Raw genomic sequence first — 24,844 nt, 5'->3', positions numbered from 1 at the left:
TGATAGAACCTGAACCTGTCCTGAATGCCTTATTTTTCAGCACTTTGTAGTAAATGATTTTTTAATAAATTCAAATAAACTGTTTTATCCATAATTTCGTCGATAAAAACCAAGTTTCCGACACCAGCTGTTGACATGCAGCCCCAAACCATTACATGGCCCCCACCGTGTTTTACTGTACCACGCAGATTCTTCAGGTCCAGCTCCGCGTTGGGCTTACGCCAAACGAAAGACTTTCCATCGGAACCAAAGAGGTTGAATTTGCTTTCGTCGGCGAAAATAACGTCATTCCAAAATGTTTCGTCTTTATTAACATGGTTTTCGGCAAACTCCACCCTTAATCTTCTGTTACGCTCATTAACAAACGGTTTGTTTCGAGCTGTACGCCCATGGAAATCAGCTTTGCGCAGAATTCTTCTTATTGTTTCAGGATTACATGACTTATCAAGTACTTTTTCAACCTCTTTTGTCAAAGCTGGCGCACTAATTCGTGGGTCTTTTTTAATTTTTCTTAATATCCACCTTTCATCAGCTTCTGTAAAAATTTTGTTTGGAGCTTGGCGGCCTTTGTCAACCACTCTTTTTTCACGAGAAAAGCGTTGAATAATGTACTGTACTGTGGAAGTACTTAAATTTACAATTTCAGCAATTTTTTTCTGCGACTTTCCATTTTTGTAATGCGTAATCACTAATTCGCGCCTTTCAATCGACGTACGACGACCCATCACGGTATTTTTAAAATAAGCTGGACAACCGACTACTTTCAATGTGTAAACTAAATAAGGATATAATCTAATATACTATGCAAAACAAATTTCCCATAATTGCTAACCGGTTTACTGGCGCCGATAACGGTAAAAGTGAACACACGAAATAAGCTGTGACGTCAATTTACCTAGTATTCTGTTTTTGTTGTAAATATTCTACTAAAGCAGAAAAAATTTGAATGCATTTATACATGTTTGTAATTAGAAATACTTTATCTTTGATTGTGCATTTAAATTTTTTTTAAAGTAAATCAAATAAAAATAAATTTACAATTCTTTAGTTTAACATACAGCCACGCGAAATAAGCTGTGAGCCACTGTACATCGTTAATTTCGTAATTTTGCTGGAAAAGCGACAGATTTTTGATGTTGGCGCTAAGGCGACTATACGAACTGTTAAGAATTGAATGGTCTGTGGTTATATGAGAAAATTTATTTTGTAAATGCATAAGCGCCAAAATGTGTGCTTAAATGAAGGAATATAACGACGTTTAAACTACAATACTTTTTGATCAAAATTTTCTGTGTGTTTTATTGCTAATAAAAGTTATTTTTCATTTTTTTAGATGTTTTTATTTTTTGTAATATATTTTTTTATCCTTTTAGCAATAAATAACTAAAATTTAGAAACGTAATGAGTTGCGTTTTTTAATATAATTTAAAGATATGAAAATATTACTGAAGGTTGTCAGTGTAACAAGGAGTTTATTAGAGCACTCATTATAAACACAGATCTTCCAACCAAATACAATGACATGACCTACCCAGAGGGGCCGCTGACTTTTTATGTGCTTTACTAGGTGGCGAAGTTATGGGTATACAAGTATTACAAAAAATCGTATTATTTTATTCACACTTGGGATAAAATAAATGGAAATGGAAAACTAGATGCGCTAGCTGATTCTATACATTGACTGCTATTTCGAAGCGCACAGGATCGAAACCATGGGAAACACATCACAAAAAAGGAGAAGAGATCGGCCAAACACCCAAAAACGAGTGTAAGCGCCAATTACAATACATTTACAGTTGCGAACACGAAAATAGCAGTAGCAAAAAATTATTAGAGTTTTCCAAAAAAATTTAAATCTTTGATGTGATTAGAAAACTGAACTGATATTTAAATCAACTCTATAACGAAAAACAAAACTTTGTATAACAAAAGATAGAAGCTCAGGGTTAATAGAAGTGGTCATATAAGTAACGCATTTTGACCAAGTTTGAAAAAAAGTTAAAGAAAAACTGCACGAAGTTTGCAGATACAAAGTTGTAACTAATATTTAGTTGAATTTCGTAAATTTTTTATTACGGCAGCACATCGGCGGGGACATTAGTCGACGAAGTGCTCACATCGGGGCTTCGGAATCTTTAACAATTTCGCAAAGTTGTTGATTTTTACTCGGCTTGGCATTGCGCGCAGCTCTTTTAAAGTCCCACCACAGGTTTAGATCGGGAGGCTGAGATGGCCATTCCATAACCTCAACTTTATTTGTGTGAAACCAATCCTTGGCCTTCCGAATCGTGTGCGCATTAGCATTTCCTCTCTGCAATACGGTAACATAACATTCTGCATTATTTCCACATAAATATTGGTGTCCATTTTGCCGTCAATTTTGTGTATGGAACCTGTGCCATAATATGAGAAACATGCCCGTACCATTACTTTTGGGCCCCCATATTTAATGGCTTTTACAGTGCATTGTGGCTGATTTTCCGTGCCAGGTGGACGTCTGACATATTGTCGTCAACCCGTGCTGCCATACAAAACTATTTTAGATATGTAAGTCCATCAAGTATTAGGCCAAATGTGAGCTGGGTGAGCAGGGTTTCTTGAAAATTCCAAATGTTTTGCCTTATGTTTTTGTGTCAGGAGTGACTTTTTTCCTGGGCTGCGAGCTGCTTCTCCAGCTTTCCATAGTATCTTACGTACTGTCACGTCAGAAACATTTAAGTTGGTTGACTTCATGGGATTCACTTTGGCGCACCTTACAATTCTGCGATCGTCTTGCAGGGATGTTTCTCTTTTCCTCCTTTTTCCGGCTTTCCCACAAATTTGATTACATTCGAAATAATTTTTTCTCAACATCAAAGAATATTTTGTATTTCTGTGTATGATCTTCCATCTGCTCTCTATACCAGAATCTGCTTCACTGCTATTTCAATGTTGCACTTAAAATCGTTGCGAGGCGTATAAAGAACGGCCAGATTTATTCAGATAAACTCTACACACTGAAATGCTGTTGGGATAAGTTAATGATGAATAAAACCCGTACACGTCGCTCAAGAATAGCCGAAAATATTGCGGCTGTAGCCGAAAGAGTTCAAGAAAACCCAGGTTTGTCCATTCCTCGTCGTTGTTTGGAATTAGGCATTCCACAAACGTCACCGTATTTTGCATAAAGATTATAAAGATTTGGGTCTTAAGGCTTATAAAGTCCAGTTAACACAAGAAGTCAAGCCGGCCGATCATCAACAACGTCGTGTCTTTGCTGATTGGATCGTTGAAATGCATGAAATCCCATCGAAAAATCATCTTGAGTGATGAGGCCCATTCCCTCCACGGTGGCTTCGTTAACAAAAAAATTGTCAGATCTGAGGCTCAGAAAATGTAAGAGTTATTGTTGAAAAACCTCTCTGACCTCAACGTGTCACTGTTTGGTGCGGTTTAAGGTCCGGCGGAGTCATTGGAACTTACTTTTTCGAAAATGAAGCTGGAGCAACAGTTACGGTGAATGGATTGCGCTATCGAGAGATGATTAATGATTTTTATGCCCGGAATTAGATGGTATTGATCTAAACAACGTTCATTTTCAACAAGACGACGCTACGTGCCACACAAGCAACGAAACCATTGATCTTTCACGGGAAAAGTTCAAAATAATATCTCTTATTGGAAAACCTTTTAAAAAGAGTGTCAGTGGTCAGCGCTCAAAGTTAACTGAGATGGCCAAAAATGATTTACGTAAGGTTTGCCATCCAGAGGCTGTTCTAAAAATACTAAGCGACGTAAATTTAAATGGCAGAATAGCCAGTAAAAATTCCTTCAAGGAATGGAAGTAAGAGATTGCATTTTGCGCGTGACAATCTAAATAGAATCTCAGCGTTTTGGAGGACCGCACTTTTTGCAGATGAGGTAAAAATAAACTTATTCGGATCAAATGGCAGACCTTTTATATGGCACGAGGCCAATGCGGAGCTCATGCCGCAAAATTTGCGAGCTACTATAAAACACGGCTGTGGCAACGACATGGCTTGCGCATGCAAGGAATTTGAAATTTAACCTTTATCGAAGAAATAATGAACAAATACGTTTATTTAAAACTTCTGCAAGAAAATTTGGTTCAAAGCGCTAGAAAATTACAAATTGAAGATGACCTTCGCTTTTATCAAGATACCGACCCTAAGCACAAGTCACAAGTGATACAAATAGGGTTAATATATTATATAAATGTTGAAATTCCTGGACTATCAGCGGATTTGAACGTCATCGCAAAATTGGTGGTCGGTTTTGAAGACAAAGATAAGAAAATGTGACACTCCTAACAAATCTCATCTTAAAACGTCGATACTTGAAGAGTGGAACCAAATCAGTGGAACCAAATAAGTCGAGAACACACAAAAAATTGGTTGACTCCATGCCACGTAGACTTCGAGCTGTAATTGATACAATAATAAAGGATACCCAACAAAGTACTAAAATATAAGCTGAGTGTGTATGCGTGAATTCTTTGTAAGTTTTTTTTTTCATTACAATGAAATGAGTGGACACGTTTTTGTATTTTATGTTGAGATGTAAAATAAATAAAATATCTGCATACTTTGTCTTTCCATTTTCGCAAAATATGATGAAATATACAACACTGTACAAAAAATCGTATCTGTATCAAATAAGGTGTGAGTGACTGTGTCTAATATCTCCGTATGCTCAACCATACAAAAAATTTCACACTCCTAATGACGATGAAAGCGATATCGAAAATATCGAACATCAATTTTGAAAGATTCTAAAATATTGTAACGCCTTTCAAAGTTTAAACTAAAAGTAAAATTTTATGGATCAAAGCATGCAAAATCATTTTCATTAATAACGTCGGTTGCGTGTTCGTAAACCCTGAAGATTTCTTGTTTTCGGTCGACTTTTACTCTTTACATCCCAAATGAAACTTTCGGAAGATTAATTTTCTAGCGACTGGGAACTGCGTTCTCGCATTAATATGTAAGAAATTAATTATTTTATACACACCCTTGCACATCTATACGTACAAATATACATACCCGTGTAATTTGCAAGCACAACCTTTGTGAGTTGGTCTCCCAATTTGTGCTGTGAGTTTAGTGTTCTTTTGCAAATTGCAAATTGAGGGCTCCACTGCTTCATTACTTGAAGTTTCTTGTTCACAGTGGGCATTGAACCTAAGGCCAATACATTTGTAGGTACGCTCAACCAAACGGGCACTAATATTTACTTTGTTAGCTGTTTTTTTTTTGTTTTTTTGTTTTTGGATTAATAAAATTCCCACTTGGTGAAATAAATATTGCCTCTGAAGGCTTTACTTTCCTATGCGAAAACGTTTTCTTGTAAGGAAATATTAAAAAAAAATTATATCGTATTTTGAATTGTAATTTTTTTCGAGCAGAGAACTTAATTTACGCTCGCTGCACATAGGTTTGCGTATTGAATAAAGAGATACTACTGTGCTAAGCAACGCCAGATGGCGCAACATCGCAAAGTTGCGTGCTACCACCAGTTGCCAATTGACATTTTCTCAGTGTGCGTCAAAAGTTTTGCTTTCGGTGAAATATTTTGTGAAACTTAATGTTGAAATGTGAATCGACTCACCCTCGCATTTGAGACCTTGTATGAAGAAGCCGGCCATGAGGGAACCACAGTGGTCACAAAATGTTGGCGACATGAAAGTGTACGGCTTGAAACGGTGTGGCATATCGATCTTAAAGCGTTCGCGCAGCAGCTGCAATATTGAAATACGAATTTGAAGTAATTCGGCAGGAGAGATAAACCTTACGTGTGGACTTACAATTGTGTTGGCCGAGTTGAAAACGGAGCCGGAACATTTGCTCAGCAGCTTTTCGTGGCACTTTTTGTGTACTGCTGTTTGGCAAGCTGCAAGGGATGAGGTGTTAGAAAATTTGGTGGGTTTTGGGCACAAATTCAGTAACTTACTAATACACTGGTATCCCTTCTTGCCGAATCCCCAAACGAATAGGTTGCAGAAAGCACAAAATGTGGGCTTTCGAAAGAATTTCGCCACAAAACGATGGCCATTGTAGTCGTGAGTTCTAGTAAAAGGAAAGTGAAATTTTATTACAACGAAAGTGAATTATGTTGCCTTAGGCGCCGGTACTAACTTGATTTGTTTGATGGCGCCGCGACGATTCGTAATGCTGCGCGGTCGCGTGCGCCGATCTATGTAATCGCCACCACCACCGCCAGCGCTGCGCTCCAACTCGTGCTCGTACAGTGGGTCAAAGGCTTTGTCTTTGGAGTGTTGTCGTGGCAGTTCGTAGGAATGAGGCTTGTGGCCGCCATAATTGCTGCGGTCGCTATAGTAATCACTACAATAGTCGCGATCCCGATCTGTGTCTCTGTCTCTATCTCGGTCTCGGTCTTTATCCCTGTCTCTGTCCCTATCTCTATCCCGAATACGTCCATTTCCTCCAGGAGGTGAATGCGAGTAGTGTGTCTGTATGAGGAGGAAAGAAAATATATAAATTTCAGCTATTAATAGTGGAATTGTTGCAAAATACTTTACATCCCATCCATACTGTGATTGCTGTTGTAGGAGATGCGGTCTATGGGAGGGGCGCGCTTGAGGCCTTTGATTGCTGCTGTGGCCATTTGATTTCGGCTTGCGCACTTGGGGACGTGTGAACATCATCTCCGTGCCGTTGTTGTTGTGTTTGTCGAATACAATTTGTTAGTAGATTCGTTTGCAGTTTTATCTTTGATTTACATTTGTTTACACTTTATGCAGAATTATTTAGCTCTTGTCGAGATATTTGCTTATCAACTCCACATCTTAGTTCTTAGAGATCTGAAAAGAAAAAATGTGAAAATAATAATTTTGAAGGATGTAAGAATGATTAAATTACACTGCGTTATAAAAAGGAACTTTCTTTCTGTCCTACGAACCAAATATACTTTTTCGGAGAGGGGAGAATAAATAAAAATACACGTGTATCGGCGATTTTCATGTATGTACACGTCAGAATTTTTTTTTTATGTATAAAATATAGAGCTCGTAGTCCGCCTATGTGAAAAACTTTGGATCAATTTTTAACCCTTTTTCCGTGATCCAATCGCGCTGAATTTCTACAGGCAGACTAGTGGAAATGTTTTTATTATGTAAAATTAAAAAAAAAAAATGTTATCATTCTCAGATTTTCTTGAATTTTTCTTTTCTAAACAAAAAAAAAAATTTCTAAATTTTCGACATAACTAAGGGACTCCAAATTTTTAAACAACTTATTAACCTTTAATTTATTGTTTCATACAACACACTCTGTGCCGTTTGTGTGTTTGTTACAGTTTCGGAAGTTCCGATCATCTGACAGTTGCGCTACTAGGAGACGTATACTTTGACAATTGTTTTAAGTTCTGTTGCGCGAAAACGTCTTTCTGTATATTTCATCTTACGAAAAATGTAGTACCCGACTCGAAATAACTTTTGTTACGTTTGTGGCTTATTCGCACCAAGGAAAAATTTTAAAAATATTACGAAAACAGTGGTTAACTCGTTTCAAGAAATATTCAAGACTGCTTATGTTCCTTACTTGTGGTATACTCCGGAAGTCGTGTGTGACTATTGCTATAGCAATTTATGCCAGTTTACTGATGGAAGGTCATCAATAAAGTACTCTGTACCAACAATTTGGCTACCACGTACGGAGCACTGCAGTGAACTGTGCTATTTTTGCGTAACTTTTGCTCAAACTAAAGGGTACCAATACTTTCGCCGCAACAAATTCGCTACGCTAATGTAGAATCGGTTATTCCAGCGGTTCTGTGCTCACCAGAAGAACGTATAGCGGCTTCAATGGAGATTTTTGATGATGTTCCCGAATTAAGGGATGGAGAACCAACAGTAGCACCAACAATGCTATCAACATTTCTTGCATCGAATGCGAGATGCGGGGAACCAGAAGTATCGGAATTTGTACCAACACACAGTGAACTTGGGACTGCAGTGCCGCATTTAGTAACGCAAGCCGACTTCAATGACCTTGCACGAGAAGGAAATTTGTCAAAGAGAACAGCCGAACTCTTTGCATCACGCTTTAAGCAGTGGAATATAGTGGCGGCCGCTCGTGATCGACGTAGCAGTATTCCATATGACGAATTTTTTAAATTGCACGAAGATCGGGAAAAAACCTGGCTTATTGTCTGGCTGTTTGAAAAAATTGGTTACCCTCATATAATATTTCAGAGGAGTGGCGACTTTTCATCGATGCATCGGTCAACAGCCTTAAAGTAATGCTGCTTCATATCGGTAACAAACATCCAGCTGTCCCGATCGCATATGCCACCAACCTCAAAGAAGCATACGAAGGCATGGAATCAATATTACAGTTGATAAACTACCAAGAGCATAATTGGAAAATATGCTGCGATCAGGAAGTGGTCGGATTACTCATGGGTGTTAAGCGTGGATTTTCAACCCACCAGTGCTTTTTGTGTACATGGGAAGGTCGCAAAAGAGATCAGCATTACACTGAATTTAAGTGGAATCCGCGAACATGCTACAAACTAGGCGTAGAAAGTATAGAAAATCTACCATTAGTGCAGCCATCTCAAATCATTTTGCCATCACTACACATTAAGCTCGGTGTCGTATCAAATTTTGTTAAAAAACTGGATCGTGAGGGCGATCGATTGTAAGTTTGCGCAATATTTTTCCGAAACTGAGCGGCGCAAAGATTCATGCAGGTATTTTTTTTACGAAGCCTTTTAGTAACTTTATTTTTTTAATGATGTGTATAATTTAAGGTGTTTTCAGTGGTCCGCAGATAAAAAAAATAGTTGCAAGTTATGAATCTTCATCAAAATTTAATGCTATCAAACAACGTGCATGAAAAGGCACAATTGCCGTTATTGAGCAGTTTCTTGGCAACAAACGAGCCGACAATTATAAAAATATTGTTGCAGAAAAGATTTCGACATATGGCGAAATGGGCATATTAATGTCGCTAAAGATCCATTTCCTTCACAATCATTTAGATTGTTTCCCTGACGATTTAGGAGCTTCTAGCGATGAACATGGCGAAAGATTCCATCAGGACATTGCGGCTATTGAAAAGCGCTTTAAAGGACAAGATATTACGCATATGCTTGGCGAATACTGTTGGTCTATTTGTCGCGATTCTGACACAAATGCTTACAAACGCAAAAATAAAAGGCCTAAGTTTCTTTAAAAGCATTAAAATTTTTAATGTAACAATTTTTAATTTTAATATAATAAAATTAATAAAAAAATTCGGGGTTTTATATCTCTATTAGTTGACGTTGACTAAAAACAAACTTTGAGCGTGCGAATGGGCTATCGGCAAATCCCACCAAGACTGGTATTGCCCTCTTCACCAGAAGGAGGAAGCTTGATGGACTCGTTCTGCCTAGGCTAAAAGGAGTCACAATCCAGCTATCCAAGGAAATTAAATATCTTGGAGTAATCCTCGATAGTAAATTTCTTTGGAAGTCACACGTTGAAACAAAGACATCCAAGCACTGACAGCCTTCTGGCAGTGTAAGGGGGTTTTTGGAAAAACGTGGGGTCTTCCTCCTAGCAAGGTCCTATGGATCTACACGGCTATGACAAGACCTATTATCACGTATGTATCAGTGGTCTGGATGAGAAGACTCTCTCTCGCGGGAGTCAGGAGGACCTTATCGGGACTACAACGCACTGTGGTCATCTGCTGCACCGGAGCTTTTCCGACTACTTCAGGCCCAGCATTAGATGCTCTGATTAGTCTACCACCACTTGATGTTTTCATCCAAGGAGAGGCCTTGAAGGCCATCTGCAGACTGAAACACCATGCGAATTGGTACGGCCCCTGTACGGCACTGGACGACAGAGTAGGCATGGACTTCGATCCAACGGTCCTTGCCATGCCCCTTGACTCCATGCCTTCCTGAGTCGTGCTTGAGAAGAGATACAATGTGGTGCTGCCAGAGGCTCAACTGTGGTCAAACTCAGAAAATGAGCCCGGCAGACACTGTTTTCGCATTTTCACGGATGGCTGCAGGACCGACCACGACAAAACCGGCTGACAAAACTGATGTTACCTGTCATGTCCGACCATGTAGGAGGCTGGTTGGACTGATGACGGGCCACTTTCTATGGGCAAAGTACGTGGAAAAGGTGGGCATCTCAGACAGTGCACTCTGCCCAGCATGTGGAGAGGAGGATGAGACGGCGGACCACTTACTGGGCGTCTGCCCCGCCTTCGCTCGAATCAGGCTTGAGGTCTTTGGCACTGATGTGTTAAGAAGTGACCTCCTTGGCTCCTTGGCACCACAAGATCTACTCAGAGCTCTTCGAAGGTCGAGTAGATTCAAAGAAAATTAAAAAGGGAACCCGAGTGCAGTGCAATGGATTTAATTTTGTCTGCACTTGCTAGTCTGCCCCGACAAAAAAAAAAACATAAATGCCACGCCCACGTAAGTTCGGAATTTTGACCCCCAAGTCACGTTTATTCTTACATTCCTAACTATATTACTTGACAAACTAACTTGAAATAGCGGCCGCCCTTCGATAGGCAATGGCACTGAAAAAGCTCCTCATAAAAAACCATTTGCCCTCCGGAGGCGGTGATTAATTACGTATGTAGTTCGCAAAGAACTTTTGTTGGTAATTTACGAGTGTGTATTTTTAAATCAATTTTTGAAAGCCATCGGGCTCAGATTGTCAAAATGTCCATATTCAAGGCGCATTGTCCTAAAAGGATGCACCATGATATTCTGATTTAAGTGGTATGCCAGGATATATTCCATATTGTTTTGGTCCTGGAGATACCGAACAAGTTCTTGCTCATAAGCACACCCTTTTGAAAACGAAACGTTTTTTCTAGAAATTTTACTTTTTCTCCACTTATTTAAAAAAGTTCTATAAGCACAAACTCGCGAATGGTGAATGGGAAAATGTTTATATGTTTTTTGTTTTGGCCGCCCGATTGTACACAATTAAGTGAAATATATATCAATAAGCTGCTAAGCGCAGAAACAGAAAACAATACAACAGTGACGACAATTAAAAATACACAGAAATACGAAATTAATTTTTTAGCAAGACGACAAAAATAGAATTTTTGTTGAATGATCGACAATTTGTCTGTCAATGAGAGAGGCTTGTTGACTCGGCCGGATGGCAAATAAAACAATTTGTTCATCATTTGGTTCTTAAAGTAGAAAAAGTCGTTTAGCAAATGAGTCTTCAGATGATTCTCAGCAAGAAACCTTACAAAAGAAAAGGAGTTAATTTCTTGAATTAAGTTGTATTAGTTATATTTAGCAGATAGTATTAATAGACCACTGGATATACCCTGGAAAGTACAAGATTTTGCACCAATTTTCGCCATATATTTTGGTGTTATTCTAATAATAGAGGGGCTTTAGTTTAAAGCCGCCTCCGAATACCAGCTCCTACCTTTATCAGAAGCTTTTTCATGACAGAAATTCACAGCAAGGTTTGCTATTGCCTTTTGAGGAAAGACTTTTAAAACTATCAGATGCCACTGGTCAGTGCTGGTCATAACTCACTCAATTAAATATCGTATAAAACCGTCTACAGGATGTCATACGAATTACAATTTTTCAGGACTCGCTCACAAATTATCGCATTGAGTTCAACAATCACGATCCAAATTTTGTGTTTCTGGCTCTGGGATAATTGTTTGCTTATTCACATAGATTTTACTTTTTAAAAAACCCCAGTCTGGTATAGCAGTGGTCTACTTTTTTCTCTCATTGACAGAACCAGTTTCTCGCCAACTCTTGAATTGTGGACTTATTCCGATGATTGTTGCTCTTAAGGATCGACCATTTCCATAATAAATTTCAATAATTTTAACGCGGTGCTCTATCGTGTAAAATTGTATATCTGCCTACTCGATAAATGTCAAAGATGACATAAAAAGGTACCGTCTGTGAGTTATTCACTACTGACAACTAGGCGTCACTTTGAAATACCCTTTACTAAAGGAAAATTTGCCTGCTGTTAGTAGGTATCTATATTAATAATATGTGTGTAACATTTTTGAAAGAGTTGGAGTTGCTGGTTCCTAATGCAGAATTCCTGTCACACCTCTTCTGATTAGTCAAAAAACGAATAACATCAACACAACTATCATATTTCTTTGTCCACTTAATTCGAGTTACTATGCAGGTACTAAAATAATAATCCCTTATTTTATGCTTGTTGCTCAATATATTCCAGAAAACTACCTTCTTTACTCCGATGGATGTCAATAGGTTGTTTTGGCCAAGAATTTTCGTGACTTGAATGCCGTAGTGATTCGTTGTATAGAAGTGTTCGTTTTGTGGCAAAAACATTGAAATTATGGAATGGTATTTTGTGTAAAATCTTAAACCAGAGTTCATTCATTTTGACAGTGAACTTTTAAAACTGTCAAGGCAAAGAATAACAAGAAGCTAATCTTCAACTCGGCCGCCGTAGCCGAATGGGTTGGTACGTGACTACCATTTGGAATTCAGAGAGAACGCAGGTTCGAATCTCGGTGAAACACCAAACGGAAGAAAAATGTTTTTCTAATAGCGGTCGTTTACATTTTCAGTTCATTGATTTAGGTTATATGTTTAAAAAAACTAAATATGAATCAGTATTTTGTAGCGTAGACGTAAAACCTTTTAGTCTGCTCCCCATAACATGAATCAATTTTTTAGCATTATAGTCCTGGGTTTCCTGCGCCATTCCTCCAAAAAATAACATTTTTTAGCTCTGTTCGACCTTTTGATTGTTTTTTGCAATTTTTTTCTTTAAATATGCCCCCAAAATTTTTAATGGATTAATATCCAGGCTTTGGGCTGGTGTATCTAATACTTTACTGGAATAAAAAGAAGCCACATTCTGGCCATATGAGCTTTAAGTTGTCGATCGTTGCCCTGGTAGAATTACGACTGGGATTTGTCGTCAACAACGAAACTAAATTTTGTTGCACTGTTTGTCAAATGCCATTGCAGAAAATTGAAATATTATTGTTCATCCATCTTATCTTTTATAAACACCAAATCACCCATTCCCTTGCTGGGTATGCATCTCCACACCAAGATTGAAAGTTTGGCAAATTTCACTGTCGATATAATATTTCGCTTTTCCAGTGCTTTTAATGGCTGCTTCCATACTCTATTGGGTCCATCGTTGTAATTCCGCATGATTTTGGTCTCACCTCAGAATATCACATCGTCACAGTAGCTACTTGGTTGAGCTAAGTGCGTTCTAACGCAAGATAACCGCTTTTCAATATGCTGTGCAGAGAGCAACGGATTCTTGCGAGCAACTCGTAAAGTATAATTCTGTTTCTGCAATTCTTGGTGACCTGTTCCATGAGAAACTTCGACCCCAGACTCCTTTATAATCTCCTTGGCAAGATTTCTTGATGAAATGTGAGGGTTTGCAGCTACTTTTCTCAACAAAATATTTACCTACATAAGTTCGGCGCGGTCAGATATTTTGTGTAGCTTTGCACTTGCAGATTTTGGCTCCAACATACTTTAATTTTTTGCACGATTTATTATGACATAAATAGTTTGTCGGGTTAAATAAAACATTTCTGATAACTGCTGCACACTTTTTCCTATTGTATAATTAAAATAAACCGATTGAGTCACCTCAAACAATGTCCGTTTGCCAGACATTTTTACGTTCTTCATAATTTACTTACAATTTGATATTTTGATCAACAAATCACTCTTGCGATCATATTGTGACAGATTGATAACTAAAGTGTGTGTAACAACTCAGTGAGATAACGGCAAATAAAATCATTTTAGCAAACGATGCCGAAAATAGATACAAATGTGTGTAAAAACACTTTCTCCACAGTTGAGAAAAGCATTCGTTTTATTTTTGTTTGTTTTTGCTTGCTTTGGTGGATTCAAAAAGCTTACCATTACGAAGAACTGGCACCTACGAGTATGCAAGCTGATGAAGTAATATTTAAAGGCTCTGCAAATTCAATAAGAATCGATGGTTTTAGTTTAAGTGCAAATGACTCGAATATTTCAGTATATCAAAACATTTTCTTGACAAACTCTATGTATGTAGATAGACCATACGTACATGAAAGTCCGAAGATTCGTGGTGCGTTTGGTGAGATTTACTACGGAATAGAAATTCAGAAGTATCTGTCTAAACAAAGCAATTACTTCTGTCCAGGGTTTTTCTTATAATTATTATTAGCCAACACAAATTTTGATAGTTCACACTCAAGCACGAATGAATAAATATATAAGTAGCGTTTTTTCATTCGGTGTTGACTCCAGTGAGTCAAATACCCTGCCCCTTTCATTAAAACGCATGCCTTCTAGTGGCCTGTAATTTATGTAAATGTTTTAATTTTTTGTTAAATATTTGCTTATTTATTTACTGTGGCCTTTCTACTGCAGATGTTCAATTTTTAATTGCGGCGTCTAATTTAAGCAGGGAACATTAAATAAAGAGTACAGAGAGAGTAGTCGAATGCCTCGAATTAATGTGTTTGTTGAAACTTTTATTGAAATTTTACGCCCCGCAGCCGTCTAAATATTTTCTCACAGAGCCTTGGGATGAATTTTATTGAATTTGTTTTTCAATTAAATTAAAGCTCACAAAAAATTCTAACACACTAAAAGGAATATGAGCTAAGTTGGCTGGCCTAATCAGCAATGGCTCTGAAAGTATTCGATGCGGTGGTAGCAGAGGAAGAGGAAAGCCTCCTTTGCATTGGAAAGATCAGGTGGAGAAGGACTTGGCTTCACTTGGTGTGTCCAACTGGCGCCGGTTAGCACGAGAAAGAAACGACTGGCGCGTTTTGTTAAACTCGGCCAAAATCGCGTAAGCGGTTATCGCGCCAATTAAGAAGAAGAAGATGTGTACATATCTATATGCATTACACATAGTAAGGTTCCTAAGAGAGCACTGCCAAGCTTTGCTGAATACATTTTGCATTTATGTAATTCTATTGAAAACTGTTACAATATTCCTTTCAAATAAAAAAGTAAAAAATTTACTCAAACATAAATAACCCTCATAACAACTATAACTTAAAAAACAGAAATCAAAATCAGCCTTTACTCTTCTTCTTTGGCTGCTTTGTGAAGCTAGAATTCTGCTTTTCTTTCTATCCGAGTCACTAACAAGTCATTTATTTCCGAACTGATTGTTTTCCTTTCCTTGGGTTTATTTTTTCTTGAGTTATAGGGCTCTAATAAACTTGAAGCACTATAAAGAAGAGATATTTAAAACTAACTTCACCTGTTATTAGAATTCAATCAGAATAAAAGGCTTTGAAGTATCTTCTTTTTTTTCATCACTCTCAATGCCGCCACTTTAGAATTTGCGACTGACGTTTTGGAAAAGGGTGCGTTTGGAAGCTTTGAACGAATTTTTAAAAGTATCATCAATATGATACTCATAAATGGCATAATGTAAAATTTTCAGAATAGGATGGAAAACAAATTTTTTGTTGTAATTTGTAGTAAAAACCGCCTAAAAGCGAAATCGTGTAATTCGAGTACCGTGCAAATCGAGGGACTGGAGTACTTTGCTTTAAAAGCGTGGATAATTGAATTGAATTGAGTTGTGATCTTCTTAGTTCGCGATATTTTACAGAAATACTTTTGTTAACTATTTTTAAGTTATAAAAAATTTCTTAATTGTTTTTGCTTTAAGTTATTCGATTTGCTGTTTTACAAATTTGTTTCTGTTTATAAAATAAAAAGTGGGCTATTCTTATTTTATATTCCAAAAGTGCAATATTTTCTGTATTTCCTTATAATTATGTATTTCGTTTTTATTACTCCCCTGTTTCAATTGTGGATAACTTCATTCAAATCTGTATTTTTGAATGTTTTTCTAGTTTTTTATGCTGATTGTGCTTATTTTTGTTGTTACGGGTGATAGAAGCGCACTGGGGAGCCGCGCACTAAATGCCAACATCAATGGTGGTGCGGACATTGAAAATTCCCAATTTTTGCTTAAAAAGTACCAATTCAAAGTTTCTTCCGGTGAGGTATTACTGACGAATGCTATAGAAAATGCACATTTTGACAGCGTTCTCCCGAGGAAAAAAGTTTCGCATCTAATTATCTATGGTAAGGGTGCTTAAATTAATGCGTGCGCTGTTTTGGCTGTTTAAGCGACTATTCTCAATGAAAAACCAGCTTTGTTGTTGCTTTGGCGCTTGCACAACAATGCAGACCATTTGATGACGGAATATGTTTAAAGAGTTGTGCAAAGAGATTTTGCAATGCTTTGGCGATAAAAGTAGAGCATTTTTCGAAATTTTTGGTTCCATACCTTCATCGCGGCCCACCATAACTCGACGTACTGCAGAAAGCGGCAACTCTATTCTACGATTATACGTAGAGTACAAGAGAGCAAACACTTTTGCATATGTCTCGATAAAGTTAGTTTCTCGGTAGTAACTGGAACGAGTAGTTAGTTATGTGAGGTATTCTTCCTTATTGATCCTTTTTTACCAACGCAATATTTTACATCCGAGAACATTGCAAAGAAGCACAACAAAAATAGTAATTTCGTTTTGGAACTTAAGAGAAAATACTTGTTTTTATGAAAAATTTATTAATTTTTTATTAATGCAAAAGCAAATTAAAATTTTTTGTCTACTTTTCAGCACAGTAGTGCTTGATTATTTTTTTGGGTGTAGTGATGAGCTTTTCAACCTTTCAACACATGCGCACCACTGATCTAGAATGACAATTTAAAGCATATTTTCCATTGAAGATACTTTTGTGCAAATCAATATAAATTGAAGTATTTTAATATTCATTTATGATTCGTGTTTTCTTTAATTCACTTATTAAAAATAATTATATAAATTATTGCAATTTTTTGTTTTTTTTTAAGTGAAACTTCTTAGGCGTCGATGGTCGAGCGAGATTGGAGAATAAAATTTCAAGGCCATGCAACGTTTTGGGCATTTTCGTTACGCGAGAGGGGGAAAAGATATAACGTAGAGGAAAAGGAGAGAGAGAGCTATACCTTATATATATCTTAGATACACTTTAGCCTATTTTTCCTGAGTTTTTCCTTGTGGTTGTTAATTTCTAGTGAGAAATAACACTGACTACTTTTTGGCGCTTGTTTGTTGGTGCAAACTTGTAGGAAATATATTTTTGGTGCCTACTTTTGCCTACAGTGTAGGGCGTTTTTTGGTCCCAATGTTTTTTGGCGTTTTTTTTATGGGTGCCTACTTTTAGGCACTTATTTCCGTTTCCTGGCTAGTGCTTGTGCGCACTATAAAGTGTTATCCATTCCGGCGTCGGATTTATTGGTATTGCCTTTGCGGTAGTTTTTGCCGTTGCTGCGGTCCTAGAATCGTGCGTTTGTGCGGGTGATAAATGCTCGAAGTAGTGCGCGTTGTTGCCACGGTTTGTGTCCGGCGTTTACCTACACCGGTCGACCCTTCTCCGTTTTTTGTAAATTTTGATACATATTCTTTCTCTCTCTCATTCTCTCTCGGGTCTCTCCCTCTTTCTTTCTCCTGAGTCTGGTGAAGGTTACGGGATTGGTAATTATTCCTCTGACAAGGGGTGTTTGAGTACGGTTGTAGTCGTGTATTGTGCGATGTTGCATATTTTCTTATTTCTCCAAATATTGTGGCTACTTAGAGATCATGATGAATTTGTGCATTTGTGATATAATAAGGGGCGTTTGAGATCATTCTGAGGGTTTTCGACTGGAATCTTTGAATATTTCGATGTTGGATTTAGCTGTTGTGCCCCAAAGTTGAATGCCATTTTCGTTTCGCGAGAGGGTTTCAAGATAGCTCACTTTCAACATGGGAATTTCGATGTAGTAATTTAGATCTCTACGTTTTATTTTTAAAGCCTTCCGTTTGGTGAAAATATGCATTTTCCCTGAGAGTTTGCTATCAAGATGCATTCCGAGATATTTTGTGACGTTAGTTAGGGAGATAATTATATCTATTATTGAGCTGTTTTTAAAGAAAATTTTATTTATTGCAGAATCTTTTATTCCTTTACGAAAAATACTAAGTCTTCGTCAACTCACCTAGTTCCAAACCCACTTTCTCTTCATAAATAAGTATATCTTATGGCTTTAAAGAGAGAAAAATCATGCCTAGTATAAAATTAGTTTAAAGTTCATGCTCGTTGTGAAGGTGACATTTCACACTAGAAAAACTCTTTTCCTGGTTCCTGTTTATTGCCTTCAGTTGTGAGTTGCAGGGTGTTAACAATGGAAGTCAACAAAGGGAAAATTCGGTACATTTTACAGTTTTTCTTGACAAAGGCAACAATGCAAGCCAGGCCGCCGAAATTGTGAATGGTGTTTATGGTGGCGATACTCCAGCAGCTAATTATGTCCATTTTTGGTTTCGTCGATTCCGTTAGACATTTTTGATGTTAAAGAAAAAAAAATTATTGCTAGGAATGGGCTTCGAGCTCGCAACCAACTGCATGGTAATTACGCACACACCACTCGATTACAATATCCGTCACTTACAAACACAGTGAACCTCAATACATTTTTTGGTTCCGTATACGCCATGCCATCAGGGAGATCAGCAGCATAATATTTAAAGAACTCGTCGTATATGGGTATTCAAATATCACAACTCAGCGCAAAGCTGTAAACACCTAACTCGTCGCACAGATGTTCACATAAACACTTGTGTGCATGTATGTTTGTGTAAGCACTTTGGACACAGGAAGAAAAGGCTTTGTACTTTTGCACTCACTTATTTTTGTGTACTTTCGGATTTTTTATAATGTTGGCAAAAAAGCATAATTACTAATTTAGCGTAAACAATTTGCGCTGGAAAATACAGATCGCGTAAATTTTGTAGTTTTTGTGTCTTTGTTTATTTAGTGGATATGTTCATGGAATAACAACTTGGGCGGGGAGCGACACACGCACGCACGCACCGTCAACCAACCAACCACCAGCTGCTCATGCCTTCGCTCGCTCTCAGTCGGAATTCATTCGGAATAAGTTCTCACGAGTGAAGCAAAGTTAAGGAGAGAGAAAGAGAGAGAAGGAGAGTAAGTGATAAAAAATTATTTTCGCGCTTTGTAATTTTACATTGAATGGACGCGCAATCACCCGCACTCTGCTTGCGAACAGACGCATTCTTGTGTGGGGTTTTTTGGCTTTAATACAACGCTATGATTTTTTATTAAATATTTTGGTTAGCGAATTTAATTTTGTACAGGTTTTACGACTGCAATAAATTACTGTCATCTGGGGAATAGGCTTCATACAGATCGTCCACTGCCATCACCAGGGTTTCCGCCGGCTGAGAATTTATGGACTTTACTTATTATTCTTATTGGTGTAGTTGTATTGTATTGTATTATTGTTAAATAATTGCAAGTGAGATATTTCATTAACTACTTTTCTTTTTTTGTTGTTGTTTTCATACATTTTGGAATATTGGGCTGATAGAATTGATTGATGGTAGCTTTTTAGTTTCTTCAAGCAGATAACCACATCGAGGAATTTTCTCAATTACTGGCACCTGAAGTGACGAGTCAGCTCAAATGTTAATTTTAAAACCTATGAATTTCTATTTCGAGCATCATTCCAACGTCGCCCACTGATTCGCTGTTCACATTTTTTCACCACTACTTCAGTTCGATTATTGTTGTGATCTGTAACTTTGTAGTTGTTGGAGTAGCGCGAATATAAACAAAATTCCTCAAAAATTCGCTTCCAGAATAAACAGCACACGTGCGTCCGTGTGCATGCGGAGTACTTGGCTATGGACGTGTGTGGGCTTGTGCGAACGCTTGTTGGCCTGTGTTCGGCGTGACGTCATCTAGCCGACGTCCATGCATGTACCAGTATATGTACATACATATTCCAAATGAACACAAAATCTCATGAATTCGTACATATAGTGCTATATTCATACATACATACATAGACGCTCAGAAAAACAGGCAGGTGACATTATGAACTGACCCGTCAAAGTACTGTTAAACGCATCCGGGATTTGGTTCTGCCATCATCGATGACTTGATTGCATTTTGCTCCTCACTGGTGATCAACTGTCAAATAGTTATCAAATGAGTGCAATCGCAACTATAGAGCGTTTGAACCTTCACTTTTTCTTTGAAATCGTATACATATTTCATATTTATTTTAATTTGTTTATATTTTATATTTTATCCATTAATTATTTACATATAAAATTCACTTTCAAAAACGTTGCACTACTCGCTTTGCTTTCAGATACAATACACTTTGGATAGGTTCAGTCAGCCCCTGCTGACCATGACGTTGCGAGTTTCTTTTTTCTTTCAGTCGATTTTCTTTAGACTTTCGCTTTGGCTTTTTTCTGCTACAATAATAACAGCAACATCCGCGTTTCTGTATAAGTCTCACTGCCCGAATGAATTTTTGTTCACGATTTTCCGCTTTTCTCCGGACGTTTAAACGCGAGCACACGAAGATGGCTTCTGAAGCTGTTCGCCCAATTCATTCGCCCGACATGCGCTGATGATCATTTTTAAATTCTCGGTGAGTTATAGAATAGGCGAGTGTGTAAGTACCTATGGAGAGGAAAAAGTATACAGGGCGATCTTCCGCAGAAAAGTCAAAGTGCTAAGTTTGAACTGATGGCGTTGGGCGAGGAACTGCTGATTCGTAAAATTTGTAAGTATGTGGAATGAATGTTATAAATATTAAAATGGTGCTAAATGGCTATCTATCTTAGCTCCCGTATTGAGAATAATCAGAAAAAGAAGGGTTCTCAAGGAATTGCCAACAGTAGAAAAATTCATTATGGGTACCATTTTTGTCTCTATAAAATGTGAAAATGTAAACCACTCTCATTCAGCTGTGTGGAAAGGAATTTAAGTATTTGACAAATTGCCGGAAGGTTCATGACAGTCAAGTGTTAATCCAAGTTCGTCACTTCTTGGTGATCCGCTACTTTCCTCTGGATATTCAAATATATTCTATACGTGCAACACCATTTGCTTCAAATTAAAGGGCAAATGTGTGGTCCCGAGCACTTCATCACCTTGGTGTTGAGGATATGTAGGTGTGTAGGTGTGTGAATACATTGGAAAGCACTAACCTTGTGTGTGTAGTTAGTGTCGTGCCGCACTTTGACGCCAGCAAGACTACTAAATTAGTGAGGGGATTTCTTCCCATTTGCATGCCACCGATGAAAGCTCGTCAATGTCGAGCTGCGTCTGCCTTTGTTGTTGGACTTACCTATGTGTTGATATGCTGCTGACAGCATCAACAACGACTCCCACACATTAATGTACTTGTGCTCAGCGGCAGAAGAAGCGGCCCAACAACATGCTATAAAATATTTAATGAGTGCGTATTTTTGATGCTTTTGGCTTTATAAAAAATTCATTTCTTAATTTTGTTGCTTTATAAGATTCATTGACTTAGTTTGTTTACGCGCATTTTTTATTGGCCTGATTTATTGCCTTTTCACGCCGCCATTGCCCTTGTGCTGTGGTGTTCCAAAAATGTACATTCCTTCACGTTGATTATGCGACCCTTTCTTTCTTCCGTACACAGGCAAGCAGATCAAAGAATATTGCTAGTGGTGGAGAAACGCTTCTCAGTAAGTAGGGGGTGGCGGCTGTATGTGCGTGTTGGAATTGTTTTGACTTAACTGAATAATCAATGAGATGATTAATCTGTATCGCGCCAAGTGGAACCGGAAGTGTCTTATTTTCTTTTTGAGCAAGCAATATCGTGTGTTTTTTTTTAGCTATATGAGAACCATTGATATTGAATGGTGAACTGTGTCGATATATCTGTGCAGTAGGGTTTGGCGTATGCCGATGGTATTGATTATAATGCCAGTCTTGAAATCCAATCTCTTGCCAACAAGTGCTACTATGGACTAAGTAGGCAATTGAGTAGTATAGTCCTCTCTCGACGAACAAACCTTACACTCTACAAGGCTCTCATCATGCCCGTCCTAACGTATGGCGCAGAAGCTTGGACGACGACATCATTCAATGAGGCGTCCTCTGGAGTGTTTGAGAGAAGAATCCTGCGAAAGATTTTTGGATCTTTGCGCGTTATTAACGGCGAGTATCGCAGGAGATGGAATAGACATAGACACAGTGCAGCAAATTAAGATCCAGCGGCTACGTTGGTTGGCGGCATCATCGGTTCTTATTTTTTTCGAAATCAGAAAAGAGCTGGCGTAACGGTGAATGGCGAGAGCTATCGAGTTATGTTGGCTGAATTTTCATTTCAAATTTTTCCAAATGGAACAATTTGCCATACAGCGCACTTCACAATCAATTTATTGCAATATTCAAGCCACCATTGATGCCATACGGCTAGTTTTATAGGAAAAAGTAGTCAAAAATTGGGCTGATTGAATGAACCGTATAACTCATAGCTGCGGGGGACATACGCCGGATATTAGAATCAAAAAATAAATGCCATGAAATTATCTATCAGATTATATTATAATAAACAAAAAATGCATTGCAACAATATTTTTCTTTTGTATTATCATTTTGAATTCTCAGCTTTCAAAAAACACCCGATATATGGTAGTGAAAAGTATAGATTTGGTATTGACTTTTAAATTCATAAACTAATCTCGTGCATTTATTTTATCTACGAGTGTTGACATGAGGAGTAAGTTGTGGCCTTAATCGGTCAGAATATGAATAGAGCACTTATTGGTCCAATTGTGATACATACAAACAAATGGATCACCCAATCAGCATTCTTTCCACTCCATCCATCAACCGCTTCAAATCTAATTGTCTATCCACTCACCTTTTCTAAGCGATTGGAAAGTTATTTATTTGTATATTTATTTTTTTATTGCGTTAGTTTATTCTCCTTTTACCGCGTTCAAAAATAAATCATTCTTTGAATAAATCAAAACATAGCAACAATCGTTCAAAAAACAAACAGAACTACAGCGCGTGGAAATATTCTGTCTGTTTTTAGACGTTTTTGCTCGAATGAGTCACCAAGAATTTTAATTCCTTTGTTATTTAGTACACTTATTAAAAATCTGGCGTCAATGGCATCGTTTATACGTGTACATATTGCAGTCCATATACACATACACACATACGAGTATATATACCTACATGCGTATATTTATCAAGACACATATTCAACAATTTTCGCTTGCTCGTTTTTTATGGTGCGAAAGTGAATAAATGAGTGGGTTTGACTGAAGATGATATAAGAAATGACAAACTGTGGCTTTCCCACAATTTTAGTAAAATATTTTAAGAGATAAGCGTAGGCAACGTAGGCACAATAGCCGAAGACCTTTGCGTATGGAACTAAATGTGAAGCGCTATTGAATTTCTTTTCCATAGTTATTTTAACTATGTTATAGCAAAGCCCTATGCCTCACTTGCCTTCATTTGTCTTCTTAGCACTGAATTTACAGGTCCTTACACTTTAAAATTTTAAATTGGGATTGCCAGTCATAGGCAGTTGCAACGGCTTCAGAGTGTTCAAAAGACCTTTGTTCGCTTTATCCTTCAACATCTCTCATATTCTTATAATTCTAGATGCCTGTTAATTAACTTGAATAGTTTAAATTAGCCCACGATGCTCCAAACGTTGATAAAAATACAAAAATTGACAGTCTTAGAACTTAGACTTTTTGACATAATTTGAAAGCAAAAGCTTCAATTAGGAAAAGTTTCTTACCTATTTTGTGATAGAATATACCGCAAGGCTTATACACCCCCTAAAATCACAAGTGATTTGTGTACACCATTTCACTTCTACGCTTGACATATAAAAGTTGTGGTAAAAAATTTGTTAAAAATACGTTTTTATCCTTAAGAAGGTGTACTTCTGTACTTTTATAAAAAAGCAAATATTAACTTAGCCTTTTTTTTGGTATTTGTTGTAGCTTATCGATATTTATAATAGGCGAAAGCAGTTTTTGTGTATGCCATCAGACCTTCATTGATTGTTCGATTTTCAAAAATGAGGTGTCGAATTAAAGAACTTAGCCAAAGGTGTGCAACAAAGTTTTATTTCTGTAAGTTAGGACTCCGTATTGATGCAGGGTTATCTGAATCTAGTTATGAATTGGTCCACAAATTGCGTCCTTTCAATAAATCCTCTAAAGACGAAGCTGGTGTTATTTACGAAGAAATACAAAATACCTAGAGTGTTTCTCCCCTCAATAGCGGGCGCTCCATTGGTGCTCTCTGACAAGGTGAAGTACTTGGGACTTATCCCTGACAGAGGTCTTACGTGGAAGCTAAACATTGAGAAGAGAATTAGGAAGGCAACAGTCGCCTTATAAGGTTGCGGGGCGCTATCGGCAAAAGATGGGGCCTCTCGCCTAAAGTCACTTTTTGGCTTTATAACATGATTATAAAACCAAACTTGCTGTACGGAGTCCTTGTCTGGTGGAACTCGCTAAAAAGGATGGTCTCAGTTAAGAAGCTGGAGAGGGTACAAGGGTCTGCCCTCATTGGAATCAGTGGGGCGCTCCATACCCCTCCTACTTTAGCGCTTAACGCTATGCTGAATGTGGCACCCGTGGACATGGACGTGGGGAAAACTACCGCTGCACGCGCCGCAATCAGACTAAGGTTTTCGGGTCATAAGCTAGACTTAAGTTACGGGCACTCTAGCATTCTTAAAAATTTTGAGTTGTGCTGGATCACTGTACACCCACGCTAGGTCCGAGCGGACCTTTTTCCACTCATATTCCCTGCTCGGGTGTAGCATTTGGCGGCAAGGCATGGCAAACATGTTCACGGATGCCGCGAAGTTGGACGGATGGGTTGGTGGGGAAGTAGTCTGTAAGGAGCTTCCCATCAAACTCAAATTCAGGCTTCCGGATCACTGTAGTGTTTTCCAAGCTGAGATATC

General features: G+C 37.9%; 1 protein-coding gene across 1 annotated transcript in view; it reads right to left on the bottom strand.

Annotated features, from left to right (window-relative positions):
* LOC128856811 (putative protein kinase C delta type homolog) overlaps positions 1 to 20,060 on the bottom strand; it is a 54,566-nt gene extending 34,506 nt beyond the window's left edge. Inside the window, exons 1-6 of the mRNA XM_054092163.1 lie at positions 19,949 to 20,060; positions 6,539 to 6,820; positions 6,135 to 6,469; positions 5,950 to 6,065; positions 5,804 to 5,889; positions 5,608 to 5,737 (exon numbers count right to left, since the gene is read on the bottom strand). Coding sequence (XP_053948138.1) covers positions 5,608 to 5,737; positions 5,804 to 5,889; positions 5,950 to 6,065; positions 6,135 to 6,469; positions 6,539 to 6,664 — 793 coding nt within the window. The 5' untranslated portion in view covers positions 6,665 to 6,820; positions 19,949 to 20,060. The remainder of the gene's footprint in view (positions 1 to 5,607; positions 5,738 to 5,803; positions 5,890 to 5,949; positions 6,066 to 6,134; positions 6,470 to 6,538; positions 6,821 to 19,948) is intronic.
* Between the last annotated feature and the right edge of the window lie 4,784 nt (positions 20,061 to 24,844).

The sequence above is a fragment of the Anastrepha ludens genome, chromosome 3 (assembly GCF_028408465.1).
Source record: "Anastrepha ludens isolate Willacy chromosome 3, idAnaLude1.1, whole genome shotgun sequence".
In the NCBI taxonomy this organism is placed as follows: domain Eukaryota; kingdom Metazoa; phylum Arthropoda; class Insecta; order Diptera; family Tephritidae; genus Anastrepha; species Anastrepha ludens.
The sequence above is the reverse complement of the archived record's forward strand: the minus strand, read 5'-3'. Positions and strand labels throughout refer to the sequence as shown.